Genomic DNA, 19,790 nt, shown 5'->3' on the forward strand with positions numbered 1-19,790 from the left:
AAAATGCCCTGAACCACTGATACACGCAACAGTACAAACAAGCATAAATTATATAGTGCCCAGCAAAATTGCCAAATACAAAAGGGGACATACTGTTTGACCCAAGTTATGTGAATTTCTAAAGTAGACAAATTAATCCATGGTGAAATAAAGCCAAACAGTGATGACATCTGTGAGTGGGAATTATTTGGGTGGGGCACAATGAATTTTCATAAGATAAAGGAAACGAAATGTTCTATTTCATGACAGGGTTGTGGTTGACAAGGCTGTTTGCAATTTTCAAAACTCATCTAACTCCATGCTTATGACCCATTTATTTCACTATATCAATTATACTTCAATTAAAAATAAAGTACAGAAATTAATCAAATAGGAAACAAAAACAAATAATTAAGGGAAAATCCAATGCTGAATAAATTTGAAGAAATAAAAAAGTTAAATACTTGGTAATGTTGACAATAAGGAAAATAGAAAATAGTTAAAAAATACAGTACACTGAATTCTGGCCCCCAAAGATGTCCATGTCATAATCCCCAGAGTCTATGAATATGCTGCGTTACAGAGTGTATTCGTTTTCTAGGGCTTCAGTAACAAAGTACCATGGACTGGATGGCTTAGAATAACAGAAATGTACTGACTCCTGGTTTTAGTGGCCAAAAGTCTAGAATCAAGGTGTTGCAGAGCCATGCTCCCTCTGGGGCGCTAGGAAAGATTTGTTTCAGACCTCGCTCTGAGTATCCAATAGTAACAAGCATCCCTTAGCTTAGAGATGGTCAGGTCCTCCCTGTGTCTCCTCCCATCGTCTTTCCTCTGTGTGTGTCTCTGTCTCTTCATGTGACATTCTTTTCATAAGGGCACTAGTCTTATTGGACTAAGGGCCCACACTACTCCAGTAGGATCTCATTTCAACTTAACTAATGACATCGGCAATAACCCTATATCCCAAAAAGGTCACATTCTAAGCTTCTAGAGATTAGTACTTCAACATATGAATTTTCTGGGGATACAATTTAACCGAATAACATATAGCAAAAGGAACTTTACCTATGTGATTAATTCAAGAACGTTGAAATGAGAAGATTTAGCTTCGGTTATCCAGGCAGACCCAATGTAACCACAGGCATCTCTATAAAAGGGAAGCAGTAGAGTCGGAATGAAAGAAAGCAATGTGATGAGAGAATGAGGACAGCCTCGAAGTTGGAAAAGGCAAAAAAAAAAAAAAAAAAAAAAAGAGACTGATTATTCCCCATAGCCACCAGAAGGAACTCAAACCCGCTAGTACCTTGATTTTAGCTCAATGAAACTGACTTTGGATTTATGACCTTCAGAATTGCAAAATAATAAATTTGTGTTGTTTTAAGCCACTGAATTTGTGGTAATTTCTTATGGCCATAATAGGAGACTAATAAATACAATAATAGGAGGGATTAAAAAGGAGACATGTCTGGAGATAAAGTAGAAACTAAAAAAAAAAAAAAATTAGAAAATGTTAAGTACAATTTAAGCCAATAAATTTTAAAACTTTCAAAAGTAGAAATAATTTGAATGAAAAACATATACTACCAAAAGTAACTCAAGAAGAAATAGAAAAACTAAGTAGATTTATAATCATTAAAATTATTTGATAATTGGAAATGAAAATCACTAAAGATTCAGTAATACAAGGGAAATTTTTAACCTGCAGGTGCACCCACTACAAAATTAAAAGCAAGACACATGCTGGATGCATCTGTAAATAATATAACCGGTACAATTTTAGAAATTAAGGTTAGATGGGGAACTCTTACATATAAATAAGAAAACATCCAAAATAAGAAGAGACAAGGATATAAAAAGGCAATTCAAAAAGAAGAAATAGGAATGGCCACTAAAAATGTAAAACATCAACTTCCACAGAACTCAAGGAAATCAAATTAAAATAAAGTATTGTTTCATTTCTACTAGATCAACAAAATCTAAAATGTCTGATAACATTAAATATTGGTAGGAATATATGGAGATGAAGCTATTACACTTTTCCAGATGAAAAAAAACACCACACAGAGAACTTAGGAGAACAATTTGCCTAAACTAGTTATGAATAGGCATATATCTAACAATCCAGCAATACAAATTTCTGATATCTACATTCAAGGTAGTCAATATGTAAACTAGGAGGCATTTACAAGGATGCTCCCTCTTTAAAAATAAGTGTAATCAATAGTGGAATGAAAAAATAGTGGTTTTGTCATACAATGGAAGTATTAGCTATTACAAGCAAAGAAGTGGTTCTGTACATATTTTCTTAGATAAATCTTACAAATAAAATGTTGGATGTAAAAGAAGAATGATACATACTGCATGGCACCGTTAATAAGAAATCTCAAAATACAAAATAATGCAGTATATTGTTTTGTAATACATACCTGTAAGGTTAAATTCTTTTTTTTTTTTTGAGACGGAGTCTCACGCTGTCGCCCAGGCTGGAGTGCAGTGGCGCGATCTCGGCTCACTGCAAGCTCAGTCTCCCGGATTCACACCGTTCTCCTGACTCAGCCTTCGGAGTAGCTGGGACTACAGGCACCCGTCACCACGCCCAGCTAATTTTTTTTTTTTGTATTTTCAGCAGAGATGGGGTTTCACCGTGTTAGCCAGGATGATCTGGATCTCCTGACCTCGTGATTTGCCCACCTCGACCTCCCAAAATGCTGGGATTACAGGCGTGAGCCACAGCCCCCGGCCTGTAACGGTTAAATTCTAAAAGACATGTGTGGAATCTTCCCAAGAGTGATTACAATCTTTAAAAGAGTAAACGGAACAAGGACTATTGTTCTAGCTTTGTCTGAAATGTTTGAGAAAATCTGAAATGTAGAGAGAGAGAGAATATTTTTAGAAAACATAACAAAATTCATCATCTGTTTTTCTGTTTATTCTCATCGCTGGATACAAAGGTATCTGCTATATGATTTTCTGTACTTTTTCTCATGATAATTATTTCATAAATTTAAAAAATAATTTTTAAATGATTTACAACAACCACAGTTTTTACTATCTTCACCAGTCCACAGAATGGAGAATAGCACCTTCGTTACCTACGATTTTGTCAGATGTATTTCTGGTAGGCCACATAAATGGCAATAAAAAATCAGTTGGAAAAAATCTCTAATTTATGAATAAAAGGATGTTCAACCTGAAATAAACAACCCAAGACTCTTTCCCCTGAACCACAATGCATACTGTTTCAATACATAAAAAGAGGAGGTGGAAAAAAATCCAATTAGTTACCTCTTAGCAATGGGAGATGTGCCCACAAAATGTCAGCATTTTGTGAATATTAACTCCCCTGGGCTCTCAAAGTTTATTTTACTTCCTTTTCTAGCAGTTTGAAAAATCAAAGAAGAAATTGGAATAGTATTTATGTCTGATTAGAGTGGCTTTCATTGGACTGAAATGTTCAAGAATAAAGTAGAATACAGTGCCTACGTTGGAATTCGTGGTCAGCATGACAGGAGGGCTGTTGTCAAGTACATGAGAGAGAGGAAGAATTGGGAAGAGCTGGGAGCCTCAACAGTGATTCTGTGGTTTCTTACAGATGTGAGTTTGGGGATTTCTACAAAGAACCGGGAAGAGTCTGAGGACAGTTTGCCGTAGAATAACTCAATTATTCCCATTGGGATTTCTTTATGGGGCAGTCCAACAAAAATACAGCTTTTGGAATTTGGTGCTTTGACATAGACTGCTTGATCAGATGAAGTTTCAGCATAAAGTGGAAAAGAATCTTCATTCTTTCAATGTCCAAAGAGGGAAATATTTTTATTTTGAAAATTTATACTATTAATAGTTTTGAATATTTTTACTGATAAAGCAGCATTTTGTGAGAGACTTTGTCTTCCTGATAACTATTAAAAATTATAGAATTGCACCAAAAAGTACACATGCACTCATGACAACAGCATGGCTAAAGATTTGAATTCAGAGCGCCCATGGATTCTCCCATCCTAGAACTTCTAATAAAAGTAAGCATAGAGTTCCAGTAGAAATAATAGACCTTCGCTGCTACTCTTGACACTAGAATTCACAACTTGAGAAAATACTGAACTTGGGAGTCTTTTTTTTAAAATCTCATTTGTCTGAGCTGATGCTTTGCCATTGTGAAGTTACCAGTTCCCTTGGTTTGATGTGTAAGTAGGAAGGACGGGAGGTGATGACTTCTGGTTTGTCTCCTGTGTCGAAGCCAAGGATTGGTGAGTAGCTTCACCTTAGACTCAGGTTGATAGCAAGTGAACAATCAAAACATGAATGAATATTTGCAATCAAAGCCATGATTCATAATAAATTGGTTTGAGATAAGCCCCTCAGATTTATCACAGATCAGTTTCCTAAACTTGGAAATTTTAAATGATTCATCTCCTTTTAAGAATTCCTTCAATATTGTTTCATACATGTCCTTTACCAGATATAATCCTTTGTCATTTGTTAATTAAGTTATAAGAAAGGGCAAAACAATGTATAAGATAGAACCAATTTCCCCACCGAGGGGTTATCACAGCACATTAACACTTGACCCACCCAGAAACCACATTTCAGAGGCAGCTTCTATACAGAACTGCGGGATCCTGCACCTATACTGTCAGGGTACAAAGCAGGGCTATTTCAACAGGAGGGAAATCCTGCCATCATACTGGTTCCCAGTCTACTGTGGGTATTAATGGTCTCCAGCTACTTAAGTGCAAATAATTGCAAACCAGAGCATGGCTACCTGTCTGCACTCAGAGGTGAAATGGACAGAGGATAAGATGTCTCAAACAATGAGAAACTCTTCCCTGCACCATTCAGTGATATGCTATTTTGACCTTTATAAAAGAACTGGAAATGTTTTAGACCTTGTCTACACATTTTTTCTTAGCTATCTCTTGGTCCCTTTATATTAATTCATCCATTAAGACAGTGAAACTAGGGGCTGGGTTCACACATAAAATCCCAGGACTTTGGGAAGCCAAGATAAGATCACTTGAGGCCAGGAGTTTGAGACCAGTCTGGGCAACGTAGAGAGACTCCATCTCTACAAAATGAAATAAAAAATTAGCCAGGCCTGGTAGCTCACAACTGGAGTCCTAGCCATTTGAGAGATTGAAGTGACAAGATTACTTGAGCCCAGGAGTTCCAGGCTGCAATGAGTTATGACTGTGCCACTGCACTTCAGTCTGGGTGACAGAGAGAGACCCCAACTCTAAAATAAAAATTTTTCAATTTAAAATTTTAAAAAAGACAATGAAATCACATGGAGGATTAACATCTAAATTCCATACAATCACATAACAGAATATAAAAAATTCAGCCACCAACTTCTGTGGTATTGACATGCACGAAGTTCTTGCAACCTTCAGATAACACGTTCTGTGGGAGTATAGTATAGCATTGTATCACAGAGAGATCTTGTATGCTTATCATGACAAACAATATCTTATGCTTATCATTACAATTTTTAAAAATGCCCAGCCACAGAATGTAACAAGTGAGACTGAATACTTTGGATCAATGGGATAGAAAATGTGATATCAGGACAATTCTAGGACACATGATCTAAGCAGTACAATTCTACTTGTGAAGGCAACGGGACTGAATATCCTGATTCTCCTCAGTCTAGTAAATAAAACTTAGTGTCAGATTTTGAAATGATTACATTTTATTCCTATTATAATTTCATAAAAACGTAAACAACTGAGCAGCTTCTGAAAGTCAAGAAGGACTTATTTTTATCATTTGGTTTTGAAGTAGCTTTACTTATTACAGAACTTAACTAGGGCCCTAGAACTCAGTAAGGAGGAAGAAAGAGATGCAGTAATTGTTTAGAATAGGACTGCCTTTCACAGAGAAAGTCAAATATCTGAGTATTTTTCTTTTAAATTTAATTCATTTCTGATGGCAAAAAGTAAATATATGCTAAATGAATATTATCAATGTATGTCAACTGGTTCAACTGCAGTTCCCCTCAGCTACAACCCTCAATACAAATTGCTTTTCTTATATCCGTTTTCTAGGTTCTGTCTATCCTAATGACTAGGGAAAGACAACTAGACAAAGTAAAGATTCAGGGTGAACCCGACATTTTTCCTCATTTGTGCATAGCCATGTAGTCTATGAACATGAGACTCAATTTCCTGTTTGGGGAGATAGCATCAGAACTCAGGAACTACGTATGCACACCACAGGGCCCTTGTGGGTACTGAACTTGGAGCGTCAGGCAGCACAACTCACATTTGTGCAGAGAGCTACATGCCACATGCTGTTCTCCAGCTTGCTGTGCATATTTGTGGCCTTCAGCTACTCTGGTATGGATGGTTCCAAATGTGGGTAAAAATGTTAAGGATGGAAGGATTACAGACAGACATGTGGTGTTTCTCATGGATCTGATGAGGAAAGGTGAAATTGGAAAAAGGCGAGCATACTATGATTTTAGTTTGGTTTGTCTCTGGGTCCTAAATTAGTCTAGTTCCTACGATATTCACTCTATCAAAGGATCAGCTCTGTTTTCTGATTTTTTCCCACAGGATTCAGTGTGGCCCAGAAGGTTACTCAAGCCCAGTCATCAGTATCCATGCCAGTGGAGAAAGCAGTCACCCTGAACTGCCAGTATGAAACAAGTTGGTGGTCATATGACCTTTTTTGGTACAAGCAACTTCCCGGCAAAGAGATGATTTTCCTTATTCGCCAGGGTTCTTCTGAACAGAATGCAAGAGATGGTCGCTATTCTGTCAACTTCAAGAAAGCAGCTAGCTTCATCGCCTTAACCATTTCAGCCTTACAGCTAGAAGACTCAGCAATGTACTTCTGTGCTCTCTGGGAACTCACAGTGTTTGAAGTGATAGTAAAAGCAAAACAAAAACCCTAGGGCTCGACAAGAGAACCCTCTACTCCGCATCCTTTGCTACAGGAGCCGATTTGAAGTGCACACCTGCAGATCTCAGGCAAGAGAGGGTAGTGACTGTGGTCTGTGGATTTAATCTGTGGTCTGGATCAGATGAGTTAATTCTAAGTAAAACCTCCTTCTATCTCATTTGGAAACAGGTGTTCAGAGCAACTTTCTTCTAATACTTAAATTTTTACTGAAAATAGATCATACGGAAAACGTGCAAAGTTATCTAAAGTTGGAAAGACTTCCACATAATAACTTAAAGTGGCAGTTTCACTTAACGATGCTCACAGCAGAAATCTGGGTCTAGTTATCTTGAATCATAATAAAAATCATTTCCTTAGCCCTTTCCTCTTAGGCTTTATGTCAATTAGGGTACAATCAGGGAAGCAGAACCATCATGAAAGATGTAGAATAAGATTAATTATAAGGATTAGACCTCATGCAATTGCTGGAGCTGGTGGTTCTCAGAAGTTACTTAGTTGTTTGTGTTTTTATGAAATTATAACAGGAATAAAATGTAATATTTTCAAAATCTGACATTGAGTTTTATTTACTAGGCTGAAGAGGATCAGGATATTCATTCCTATTGCCTTCACAAGTAGAATAGTACTTCTTAGATCATGTGTCCTAGAATTGTCCTGATATCACATTTCTATCCCATTGATCCAAAGTATTCAGTCTCACTTGTTAAATTCTGTGGCTGGGCATGTTTTTTATTTGTAATATACAGTCGGATAAGCATGCCAGATTTCTATGTGATACAATGCCATAATCTGCTCTTACTCCTATGCAAAGCTATTGTCTTTGCATCTAGTATTGAGCCTGAATTTACTCTAGGTCAGCTAGATTCACATTTGGGAAGGAGAGTTGAATGTGGACAAGAGCATGCAAAAACTGATTTGTAAAGACATTTTGGAACCCATGGTGACAGGTGGAACCCATGAGGACAAACTAAAACTTGTCTCTTACCTCCTTCAATCTCATAGTGTTGGTGACGTTCAGAAGAAATGGTGTTATTTGCTATTCTGCTCCCTGGGGACTTGGCCCAAGAAAAAGAGAAGCTGAAAGAGGACCTGGGGGCAGTGGGGGAGTTGTGAATCAACAATAAGATGAGTTAGCAGATCAGTAGCAACACGTGTGGGTTGCCACCATTCCTGGAGCCTGGCACCTGTCTTGCACAATTTTTTTCAACTTAATAGAGAATAATATAGGGAAGGATTTTCTTAGAAATATATTTCCAGGTAGTTACGATGAGACAGTACGAAGTTACCACAATACCCCTACCTTGTAAACTTGACATCCGTATGCACCTCTTTTCATAACACTTAGCTTTCAAATAAAGACAATTTTAAAAAGCATGTTTCCTGCCAATATGATGCCACTATTCTTCACTCAACCACAAATACCCTAACCCTCTACCTCAAAGAGAATACAAAGTTCATTTATTCATCTTTGGGTGATAGTCTTTCCTCTTCTAGCTGAGTCACACTCTCCCATTGATATCCTGTAGTTTAGCTTCTGAAATTTAACAAGGTATGTGATTAACTTATTAACATATCTTTCACTATTATGTATAGACAAATGGGAGGAGAGTAAAAAATGGTTACCATGTATTTTAATATTTTCATATCACAATGGAAAGGAAATGTTTATAACAGTATAGTCTTTTTTATTCACAAATGATCTCATGGTTGTAGCTGGTTTCCATAACTATCTCTTCCATTACCCATTTCATAATCTGTTTGTTTTCAGCAAGCACCTCCACTCACTGGTACACTTGACTTTCTATAAAACAAGCTCCTTGGTCAGGAGCAATGCTATACAGAATGCCATAAAGTTGAGTAAGGAATTCTCTAAGTCCACCACTGTGGTTTTGCCCGAAGCACTGCAGATGTGGAACGAAAGTCCATATTCGGAATGTCTAAGTGGAATAAAACAAAGCAAAACTTGCCAGCAGCCAGAGAAAGTTGATATATCATGTTCTGGGAAATGTCTTTAAGAATGCTTGCTGAATTCTTATCAAAATCGACAGAAGCTAAAGAGGAAAAAGCATTTTTAAAGTACTTATAAAACAAACAAAAAAAACCTCTCTAGCTAGATCCCATGAACATAAAAGTCTAATTTTTAAACCCTTTGTCAAAAATCATTGTTAAAAAGGTGGAAAGTCAGTACACAGATTGGAAAGTTATATTTACATTGACATATTTCTGAAAAAGATTCAAATGCAGAATACATAAAAAACTTGTACAAGTCAATAAGCAATGATAAAACAATACAAATGGCCAAAACTTGAAGAGACACTTCAGAAATATGATATCTAATAGTAATAAGCATACATAAAAAGCACTTAATATAATTACTCATTAGGAAAATGAAAATGAAACCCACCGAGTGATCCTCCTGTGCCCCTTCAGCACCCCAATTGTATTAATGTAGCCAGGAGGAAATGACCACGAGAGGATAATGAAAAATAGTGACTACTCCCAGGGGAAGAGATGGCCAAGTAGGTTTTCTAGAAACTTCTGTTAAATTAAGTTTAGCCTAAAGCTGCCTCCTGACTTATTTTAAGCTCAGGGCAAAGGTTTCTCCATACACAGTGCCCTGTAACCTAACAGGATGCGTAAACAGGCTACAGTCTGCTCTCTACAAATCCCTAAGTTTTGGCCATAGGTGGCCAACTGTTCAAATCACGTTCAAATAAGGCAAATGCCAAGCTTTAACCAATCCATCTGTTTCTGCACCTTAATTCTTTTTTCTATAAGTCACTTTACTTTTTCTGTCCATAAATATTCTTTGACCATGTGGCAGTGCCAGAGTCTCTCTGAATCTGTTCTGGTCTGGTGGGGGGCTGCCTGAATCTCTAATCGTTCTTTGCTCAATTAAACTCCGTAAAATTTAATTTGTCTAAAGTTTTTCTTTTAACACTCCCATCATTGAACCACGTTCGACGTAAGAAGAAAAAGCAGTAACAGGCTCCAGACTGGAACACTGAAGGAAAAGCAGGTTTTACTAGGAAAGAAGAAAGTTGATATTCATTGGCCATACTATACATCAGGCACTATTTATACATTTCAAATTCATTACCTAATTTAAGCATCGTACACCCTACGAGATAGGTTTTAGTGTTCCAGTTTTTCATATTTGGGAAATGAGACACAACTTTTCCTAACTTTGAAAAGCGTCTCTAACTAAAGTCAAGCAGGGTGTAACATCTTAAAGGGCTCCTATAAAGCAAAGTTTGGACTATGGAGAAGCAAACAGCCCCAAAGCAGCAGCATTGGCTTTCTCAGTGAGGATGACAAGATGCCAAACCTAGGCACAAATTGCCTCAGGATCAACAGATGGAGGAAATAATCGACTAAGCATTTAAGAGTGCTGAATGTCTCAGTGAGTCTCTTCTATAGTAGTGTGCTATGAAGCGCAAGAGGGTAGAGGGAAAGATGAGATACTATTCCTTAAACACTCCAAGCGGGCTTCCATATCAAGGCCTTTGCCCACTATGCCTGCAAAGTTATACCCCCACCAGACTTCATGGTGTACCTCTGAACTCCTCTACGTCTTTACGCAAAAGTCGCCACCTTGTGAAGCCTTTATCGAAATCTTTCTATTATATTTTCCTTTTTTGAGAATCAGGCTCTAGCATATTCCACGCGTTGAGAACTAAAGCACCAAGTTCTGAAGCACTGCCACCTGGTGTCCCGCTAAACTGTTTGGTGAGGTTTACGTGGCCTTCCTGCTGCCCTCCAGTGTTCATGGGCTAAGCTATGGTGAAGCCTGGTTGCAACAGGAGCTGACATTTCTGAACCAATGTCAGTAACCTTCCCATTGTAGTGATCATGTGAGACAGGATTCAGCAGAACTGGCTGTGATTTTTTTTTTTAATTTCACTTTAAAAATCTTTTTCCCTGAATATGTGAGGGTGATTGATTTCAAAGTGGCAAAAATGATATATGGGCTGGTTTAGGCTAATAGAATACCTTGGCAACAAAGGTTGGCATTATTGCACAAGGTGGGAAGTTTTTCTCTATGAAGTGAGAGTTTGTCTACTGCTCTGTCCTTTACTGTAATATAGAAATGTCCTAAGAAGTGAGAACAAGAGTCAATGATGGATAAAAATAAGCCATTGTAGGGAACACTGTATAGCATGCTCTCTCCGTGTTATCATATGCCTCCCAACCTCCCAATACAGCACCATAATGCGACTGATTTCCCGCTAACAGTAAGAAACGTGATAGAACATGGATATTTATTATAGTACATAAAATATGCTATGCAAATTGCAAAATGCCCCTGGGAAAAATACTGAATTTTATCTTGTAGATAGACTGCACTGCAATTTCAGATGGTGCCTCCCAATCCCCCAATATTTTCTGTATTGAATGCATCTGGTTGAGTGCCTAAGGTACAGAAGTTATCGAACTAGATGATTATTCAGTTGGTATAAAAGTAATTTCTGTTTTTTGCATTACTTATAATGTAATGGCATAACCATTACATAGGCTTGGATTGGATTTCTGGACCTACCACTCATTGGTTGAATTATCTTAAGCAAATTACTTAATAACTTTAATGCTTCAATTTCCTTATCCCTACAATGTGGATATTGATAGTACTTACTACAAAGGGTTATTTTGAGAAATAAATAAAATGACAAATGCCAATGCTTAGCCCAGTACCAACAAAAAGCTACTGGTGACTTACAGAAAAGGAAATTGAATATGAGAGAGATTAAATGTCTTGCCTGGCATCACAAAGTGTCAGAGTTGAGCCTTCCCTCCATACCTTATTTAGAGCGGATTTCTTTTCTCAACCCAAGAATAACTCTCTAACTCATTACAGTGTTATACTGTCTTTATAGAGCTTATCACTGTATAGAATTATCTTATTTTGTAAAAACTCATTTATTTAATTTCTTCTCCCTGCACTCTAGCCCCTTTTCTATCTCTTCACTACCATGTTCTCTATGCCTGAAACAATGCCTAGCACACTGGAGACACTGTCAATATATGTTTGTTGAATGAATGCACAAAAGGTAAAATTATGTCCAGAGTCCATGCAAATCAAATATTAATATACAAGTTTAAGCTGGATTTATGTTTGTGTTATTTATCCAGAATTGTCAAGATTTCTATCCCATAACTTTCTTAATGTAATATTTAAGTATGTAAGTGCTAAATAGTTGAATACTAGCTTTGGTTTATCTACATTGGTTTATTTTTACACTTTGGGGGAATTAATAAATAATCTTACTAAAAATTTTATCTATCAATCCCTCACTTTACTCACTGGGGAGATGAGGTGGAAAAAATTTTGAGGCATTTTTCTCTGTAGTGCGTGCATCTTATCTTTTATGTTGCAAAAGTTTTTCAGAGGACTTATGTATATGTATATATTTTTATGTTTTAAAAAATTCTGTGCACACATGCACACTCCTTGCATAAGAGTAGATATACAGGCTTACTATTTGCTCAAAACAGAGAAAGCAAATTAACCTTGTTTCCCTTTACTATCAGGGTGAGTGCATTTAGAATCCTCCCTTGATATATTAGGCTGTTAAGAATGATAAAGATTGATATTAGTTGAGTTGTCCTGCGGCCAAAGTGGGGAGGAAGAAAACTAGGATCATGCACTCTTCCAGAAAGAGAATCTCATTGTTTACTTTCCCTGTAAGGCCATATTTAGTTGCCAACAGGCTTGGCCTTTACTTCAGGTCAAATGTGTGGCTCTACCTTGTAGGAGTCTGTCCTACTATTATAGATAGAGGAATTCTCGCTGCTGCTAGACGTATGTCCTTCTTGGTCTGGACACTGCTCCTCCAACATGTGGGTGAATTTATCAGTGGATCAGTATTCTCCCCAGAAATGAGCTCCACAGCGTGTAGGCTTTCTGAGTGATTGTGGCCATGACTTCACTCTCCTAAGATGAAGTTATCTGAATGCTGTGATCTGGAGAAGAAACTACCTTGATTAGAATGTCCTGTTTGTCTACAGCAAAGACTTGGAACCAACCCAAATGTCCATCAGTGATAGACTGGATTAAGAAAATGTGGCACATATACACCATGGAATACTATGCAGCCATAAAAAAGAATGAGTTTATGTCCTCGGCAGGAACATGAATGAAGCTTGAAACCATCATTCTCAGCAAACTATCACAAGACCAGAAAACCAAACACTGCATGTTCTCACTCATAAGTGGGAGTTGAACAATGAGAACACATGGACACAGGGAGGGGAACATCGCACACTGGGGTCTGTCAGGGGGTGGGGGACTAGGGGAGGGATAACATTAGGAGAAATACCTAATGTAGGTGACAGGTTGACGGGTGCAGCAAATCACCCGGGCATGTGTATACCTATGTAACAAAACTGCACATTCTGCACATGTACCACGGAACTTAAAGTATAATTGAAAAAAAAAAAAAAAAAAGAATGGCTTTTTTGTCTAGCAACCATCCCTAACTCTCGTCCTCATGCTTCTGAACTAGGAGTCATTATTGAGGCTTCCAGGATTTCCTTTACTACCCATACCTTTATCTCCTTTCCTGGGAAGGAAAGCTAGAAGTTAACCATTGAGATACTTTCTAATCCTGTTCTAATTTTTTAGAACATGATTTAAATGTATGTGGAAAGTGCTGTCCCCTGATATTAGTACAAACCCCATGCTGTTCCCTTTGCTTATTTCAGTTGTTCACTGGAAAGGTTTTAAAGGCACTTCATACACAAAATACCTAGAGGTTGAATTTATATTCTGAAAAAATTAATTAATGCTCTCTTATACTAGTAAATTTCCCTTGGATGTATCTTATTTCTCCAATTATATTTTGGGCTCACAGCGAACAGGGAATGTTGCTTTGTAATTTTTTTTCTTTCTTTTCCTCTCCCCTAGATGAGGCTATAGCTTTGTAATTTTTAATTCCTCAGAGCTCCTAGGAAAATTCAAAGCACAAAAATTACTGTTTAAAAACTACATGTATATTGAATCAAACTAACATTATATCTGGACTGTGACAGAAGCAAGACAGCACAATCTTATTTACTTTTAAACAAGTTTATTGGAGTATGTTTACATTCCATAAATTCATCCATTTTGAATGTATGGTTCAATGATTTTTAATTAATAACTGATTTATGAAACTATTACCATAATCTATTTGTAAATACTTTTCAACACTCTGGAAAGATCCCTATGCCAAACTATAGTTAATCTCTAACCCAACTCTGGCCCCAGGCAACCAGCTTATATCTTTATAGACAATGTTCCTTTTCTGAACATTTCATATAAATGGAATCACTCAATACGTAATATTTTGTGGCTGGCTTCTTTTTCTTAAAACAGTATTTTTGAGACTCATCTGTGTTGTAGCACATATTAGATGTTTTATTTTATTTATTTCATTTTTGCTTATTTATTTTATTTATTCTTGATTTATTTTTGTTGTCAAATATCATTCACATCTTGTATGAATATGCTGCATTTTGCTTATTCATTCACCAGCTGATGGACATTTGGGTTGTTCTCATTTTTTAGCCATTATAAAGAATATCCACAAATTAGACTTCCATTATTTTTAGAACATATCTAACATGTAAAACATTCATGGTGCATCACAAATGTAGGTGGCATATCAGATTCCAAATATTATAAAGTCTAGAGCTAGACAGATATACTTTCTAATTCTTAATATGCTACTTAGGTAATTGACCTGGAGTGAATTATTCAATCTCCTTGAGTGAATTATCCTATCTCCTTGAGCTTTGGGTTATTTTATGTTTGTAAATTGGAAACAGTAATGTCTCTATTGCGTGACTTTCTTGTTAAGTAATGTACATAAAGAGAAAGGTAGTTTAGATGTGCACACATTTATAATTTGAGGGGGATTCAAAAGTTGTTTTTCAATGTTTGAAGATTCAAAGAAAAGTGCTTTTCCTGCCACAAATTGCCATCCCACTTGTAACTCCCTCTAAATTTGAATAATAGCAGTCCACAGGTAGGCAGCGCACTTCTGAAAGGTTGTCAATTATCTTTGTGTTCCAGACTCATGGGGGATTTCCTCAAAGTTTATGAAGTTGGCCTGAAGAAAGCAGTTACTTCGACCCCTCTTTGTGAACCACAGGAAACTGAAAATAGGGCAGAGTGTTTCAAGGACATTTATAGGAGCTGGTCTCTGATTGGCTAGGCAACCAGATGCAGAATCCTGTTTTCTGAGGCAGAATACTTCCACAGATTTTGACTGCAAAACGTTCTTCTGCTGAGGGTACGTGAGCAAGAAACATGGAGAAGAATTCTTTGGCAGCCCCATTACTAATCCTCTGGCTTCATCTTGACCGTAAGTCCAGGAGTTACAGGAGATGTTCTTAGTCTGGGGTGATGATGAGGAAAGAGGAGGATGCAGTCAGACACTCTAGGTTTTATTTGGGGGATGTGTGAAGAAAATGCAAACCCTTTAGAGAGACCAATTTCTATGTCTGACTCTTTTTAATAAAACAGGCATGAGCAGCATCCTGAACGTGGAACAAAGTCCCCAGTCACTGCATGTTCAGGAGGGAGACAGCACCAACTTCACCTGCAGCTTCCCTTCCAGCAATTTTTATGCCTTGCACTGGTACAGATGGGAAACTGCAAAAATCCCCAAGGCCTTGTTTGTAATGGCTTTAAATGGGTATGAAAAGAAGAAAGGACGAATAAGTGTCACTCTTAATACCAAGGAGGGTTACAGCTATTTGTACATCAAAGGATCCCAGCCTGAAGACTCAGCCACATACCTCTGTGCCTTTGCACAGTGCTGTTCAGGCACCTGCAGCCCATACGCAAACCTGTGTCTGGTGTTGCACTATTACCAGCATTGGCAAAGAACCATGAGTAGGATGGAAAAGACAAATCCATTGAATTACAGTTTTTGTTTTCAAGAGGATTATGCTAACATGGAAAAATAAGCATGCTAGTGATCATAGCTAACTACCACAAGAGCTAATTAAGTAAACATATTCCTTATGACAGACAGATGTCAGAGTGCTAATGAAGCATAACACATGACCTGGTAACTGGGCTGTTACTAAACAATACTAACCCCAGCTCCCAACAACACATTAACCACGTCATGGAGTCAGACCCATTGGCATGATTCTTTGGACCCATTGGCATGATCTCTTTTGGCATGATTCTGAAAGAACCCAATAGTTACTCAAATCTATCTAAAACAATCTGGGTAAATAACAGTAACATTTATCCCCTCATTGTTGCTATGTCCTGAAAACAAATTCTTCTATTATATTTTATCACAGCACAAAAGGAGCATGTCGGCATGCCCCTTCCTCACACACCTGGCGTGGAAATACACATGTTTAATACCAAAATAGGTGATGCTGCCTCCTTTAATCCATTGGGGATTTTGGTTTTGCTTTAGTTCAACTTTCCCCCTACAGGAACATTTGTATTTTAATTTCTTCTCACTTGTGGCTATTTTCATTTTTAAATATCACTCATAATATTATAAAGGAGCACTGATGAAGGAGCTTCACTATTAACATGGTCTATCCTCCAGTTGTACCACGATTGTGATATTGGAAGACTCACTGAACTCTACTATCGAAGTCTCTTCATTTGTAATTTCCAGGTGTATTTAGCAGGCTGTTTGGTGCTCTGCTCCTTTTGCAGGTTTCCAAACAACCCACCAGTTTAAGGTCCCATTGGTACTCTAGAGGCATATAATTCCGAGCTTTCTTGGGGGTTGTTAAGATGAAGTAACTTGTTTCTGGGCTTCCTCATCTAAAAGCTAGAATTTCAACTTTCTCTAAACATCTACATTAATAATTATTTATCCAGCTCCTGTCCAGTTTCCTAATATGCTGCTATTGCAATTTCTCTCTCTTTTGTGGATTTATGTTTTTTAAAAATCTCCTTATTGTTATTATCACATATTTAGGAAAAAAGCCGATACATTTTAAGAATAATAACGGAGTGTATACAAATCTTTCAGACTGGACGCTTTTAAAGATATATACACAGAGAGAGAAATAGTTTTTCAAAATTTATTCACAAGGTGGTAATGAATCTATTTGACTATCAGATTGGAAGTGGCTAAATTTGTAATACTATTTGAACATGTATGGAATTGGAAGGGTATAGCACAGGACTGAGTGCAGAGAAGCTGTGGTTCATTGTACACTAGTGTTGGTGGAGAAGAACTACACAAAAGAAGACTGATCACTGTTCCAGCTGGTAGTCAAATCCCAAACCAGCTCTCCATTATTATTGGCATAAAGATCAATGGAAGAATTTCTAATATTTCCAGCAATGATCTTGAGGCTTGAACTAACTCTAAATTGGTAGAATCAAAAGGCTTGGGTAAAATAAAAGATGAACGTCTGACTCATTTGTGTGTGGCCACAACACAATGCCTCACAGTCTCCTGCATGTCAAAGCACACATAGAAATTAATTACATTCATACCACACTTCAGTGTGGAATGACGCTGCTTGAAACCAGCCTATGACTCCAACTTCCTTGAGAACTCTGCCTGCGTTAAGCCACGATGAGATAGAAATCTTCCCACACACACCATCAAGAAAAATGTAAATCTGTAGTGCACGGTCCTTACAAAAATATCCCTATCTTTATGAAAGCTGTATGTAACCAAATAAACATGGACCAAAATTTTCAGTCTCTTTGGATTCTAAAACTGATCTGAAATTGAAAATAATGTGTTAAATTCTGATTATTTATAGAGACACAGACAGGCATGTTCTTGTAAATTTTGTTATTGTAGCCACGTGGAATGAGAAGAGAGAGTGAAATATAAAAATCATGTTAAATGAGAGACACAGATCTCTGTTGATTGCAGGGCCCCAACCTGAGCAATCAGCCACGTGCTCCTGTGCTGTGGTAGCACAGAGCTCTTGGTAGCTCTGATCATTGCCACCACGTCTTCTGTGCCAGTGCAGAAGCACAAGCATGGCTTTTGAAAAGAAGTTTGGTGAAACCGGCAGATGCTTCAGGTCAAGCTATTAGAGACTAGCAGAGATCAGACAGAGGAAGCATACATTTTTATTGTTGATTTCTCACAAGCTCTCAAAAAGACTATTTTTCATTGGACTCCAGAGCTTTTGTGGCTTGCTGAATAACAAACTATTCTACAACTCACTTAAGCAAGTGTCATTTTACTATCTCATGACACTTCTGCTCCTTGTGATGTTGACTGCAGCTAGGGTCCTCTGGGGGCTTGCCTGACTAGAACCCCTGGAGGTCACTGCCATACCTGGAGCTTTGGTGGGAATGTGGAAGGCTGGGCTCATTTCTCATCCCAACTATTCTCAGGGCTTTCATTACACATGGCCTCTGCATGTGGTCTCTCCTCCAGATCTCTCTAGGGTACAAATTACCTGGTGCCTCAGGGCTTCCAATATTACAAAAGTGGAAGGTGCCAGGCATTTTTAATGTTTAGGCCAGAATTGCCACAATATTATTTCTACTGCATTCTCATGCACACATAAGAACCATGAATGTGATGTTACTTGGAAAAGGAGCCTCTGTAAATATAATTAAAACTGAGTCATGGAGCCGGCCCAGACTCAACATGGAAGGGAACTACACAAGGGCATGAATATCAGAAGCAGGATTTTGGGGGCATCTTTGGATACTAACTCCCACAAGAGCTAACTAAGTAAACATGCTCCTATGCCAGATACATATCAGAGTCCTAATGAAGCATAACTCACAACCTTGATAGTCCAGTAATTATCAAGGTCATGTCAGTTTGAACTTCCAAATACTGCTCATATCCATTTCTTTATTTCTATATTACTTACTGCTTTCCTAATTCAGACATTCAGCATCTCTCACTTGGATGATTGCAATGACTTCCTAATTGTCTTCCTGCCTCTAGTCTCAACTCTTTGAATCTAACTTCTACATGGCAGCTAGAGTCATTATAAAATGTATTTAATAAGATCATTTCCTGCCCCCCTGTGGATAATGAGGAACCATTAGAAGTTATAAAGTTGAAACTCTATACTAAAACATACAAGGCTTGTCAGGCGTGATGGCTCGTATCTGTAATCCCAGCATTTTGTGAGGCTGAGACAGGCGGATCACCTGAGGTCAGGAGTTCGAGACCAGCCTGACCAACATGGTGAAACCCTGTCTCTACTAAAAATACAAAAATTAGCCAGGCGTGGTGGTATGCTCTTGTAATCCCAGCTACTCGAGAGGCTGAGACAAGAGAATTGCTTGAACCCAGGAGGTGGAGCTTGCAGTGAGCTGAGATCATGCCACTGCACTTTAGCCTGGGTAACAGAGCAAGACTGCGTCTCAAAAAAAAAAAAAAAAAAAAAAAAAAGAAATACAAGGCCATCTACAGAATCCCGTTTACCTTCTATTTTAATCTTCCATCCTTCTCTCATATATGTAATATATTTTTACATGATACATATTTCATATATATTATATATGCATATTTAAATTCTAACCCTTTATGTGGAATATTAAGGGCTTTCCTAAATCTGTCCTCTTTTCCCAGAATATATTTTTCCCATTGTAATATGCATACAGGTCTACTCACCTTTTATGGCCCAATTCAGGCAGCATTTTTTATTTTTTATCTGAGATTTCATAGAATAACACTTGTAACATCTTATTATAAATATTTTTTAATCTGATCCTCTCTTACAACTGTTTTGACAAAAATATTTGCCACTGAGAGCTATCAGATGTTTATATTCAATGGAAATGTTTCCTGCAAGGAAATGCAGAGATTCCGTCTAAAAGTGCAGAGATTTCTTTTACTCCTTGAACCAATGCATGGCCAGCTTCCCTTCTCTTCCTTTAGTAAATTTCCACTTCCAACCATAAGATCTAGAGAGAGGCTCGAAGAGAGGCCATGCTGCTAGTTGGGAAA

General features: G+C 37.6%; 1 protein-coding gene and 1 gene segment (V, D, J or C); both read left to right on the forward strand.

The window, feature by feature from the left end:
* Positions 1-19,790, forward strand: part of LOC101925857 (T cell receptor alpha chain constant) — a 487,011-nt gene that overhangs the window by 39,679 nt on the left and 427,542 nt on the right. The window lies entirely within an intron of this gene.
* Positions 6,155-7,427, forward strand: LOC107130355 (T cell receptor delta variable 1-like). The segment is given in 2 exon segments: positions 6,155-6,311; positions 6,531-7,427. Coding segments are annotated over 2 exon segments (474 nt in total).

Source organism: Macaca fascicularis, chromosome 7 (assembly GCF_037993035.2).
Source record: "Macaca fascicularis isolate 582-1 chromosome 7, T2T-MFA8v1.1".
In the NCBI taxonomy this organism is placed as follows: Eukaryota; Metazoa; Chordata; class Mammalia; order Primates; family Cercopithecidae; genus Macaca; species Macaca fascicularis.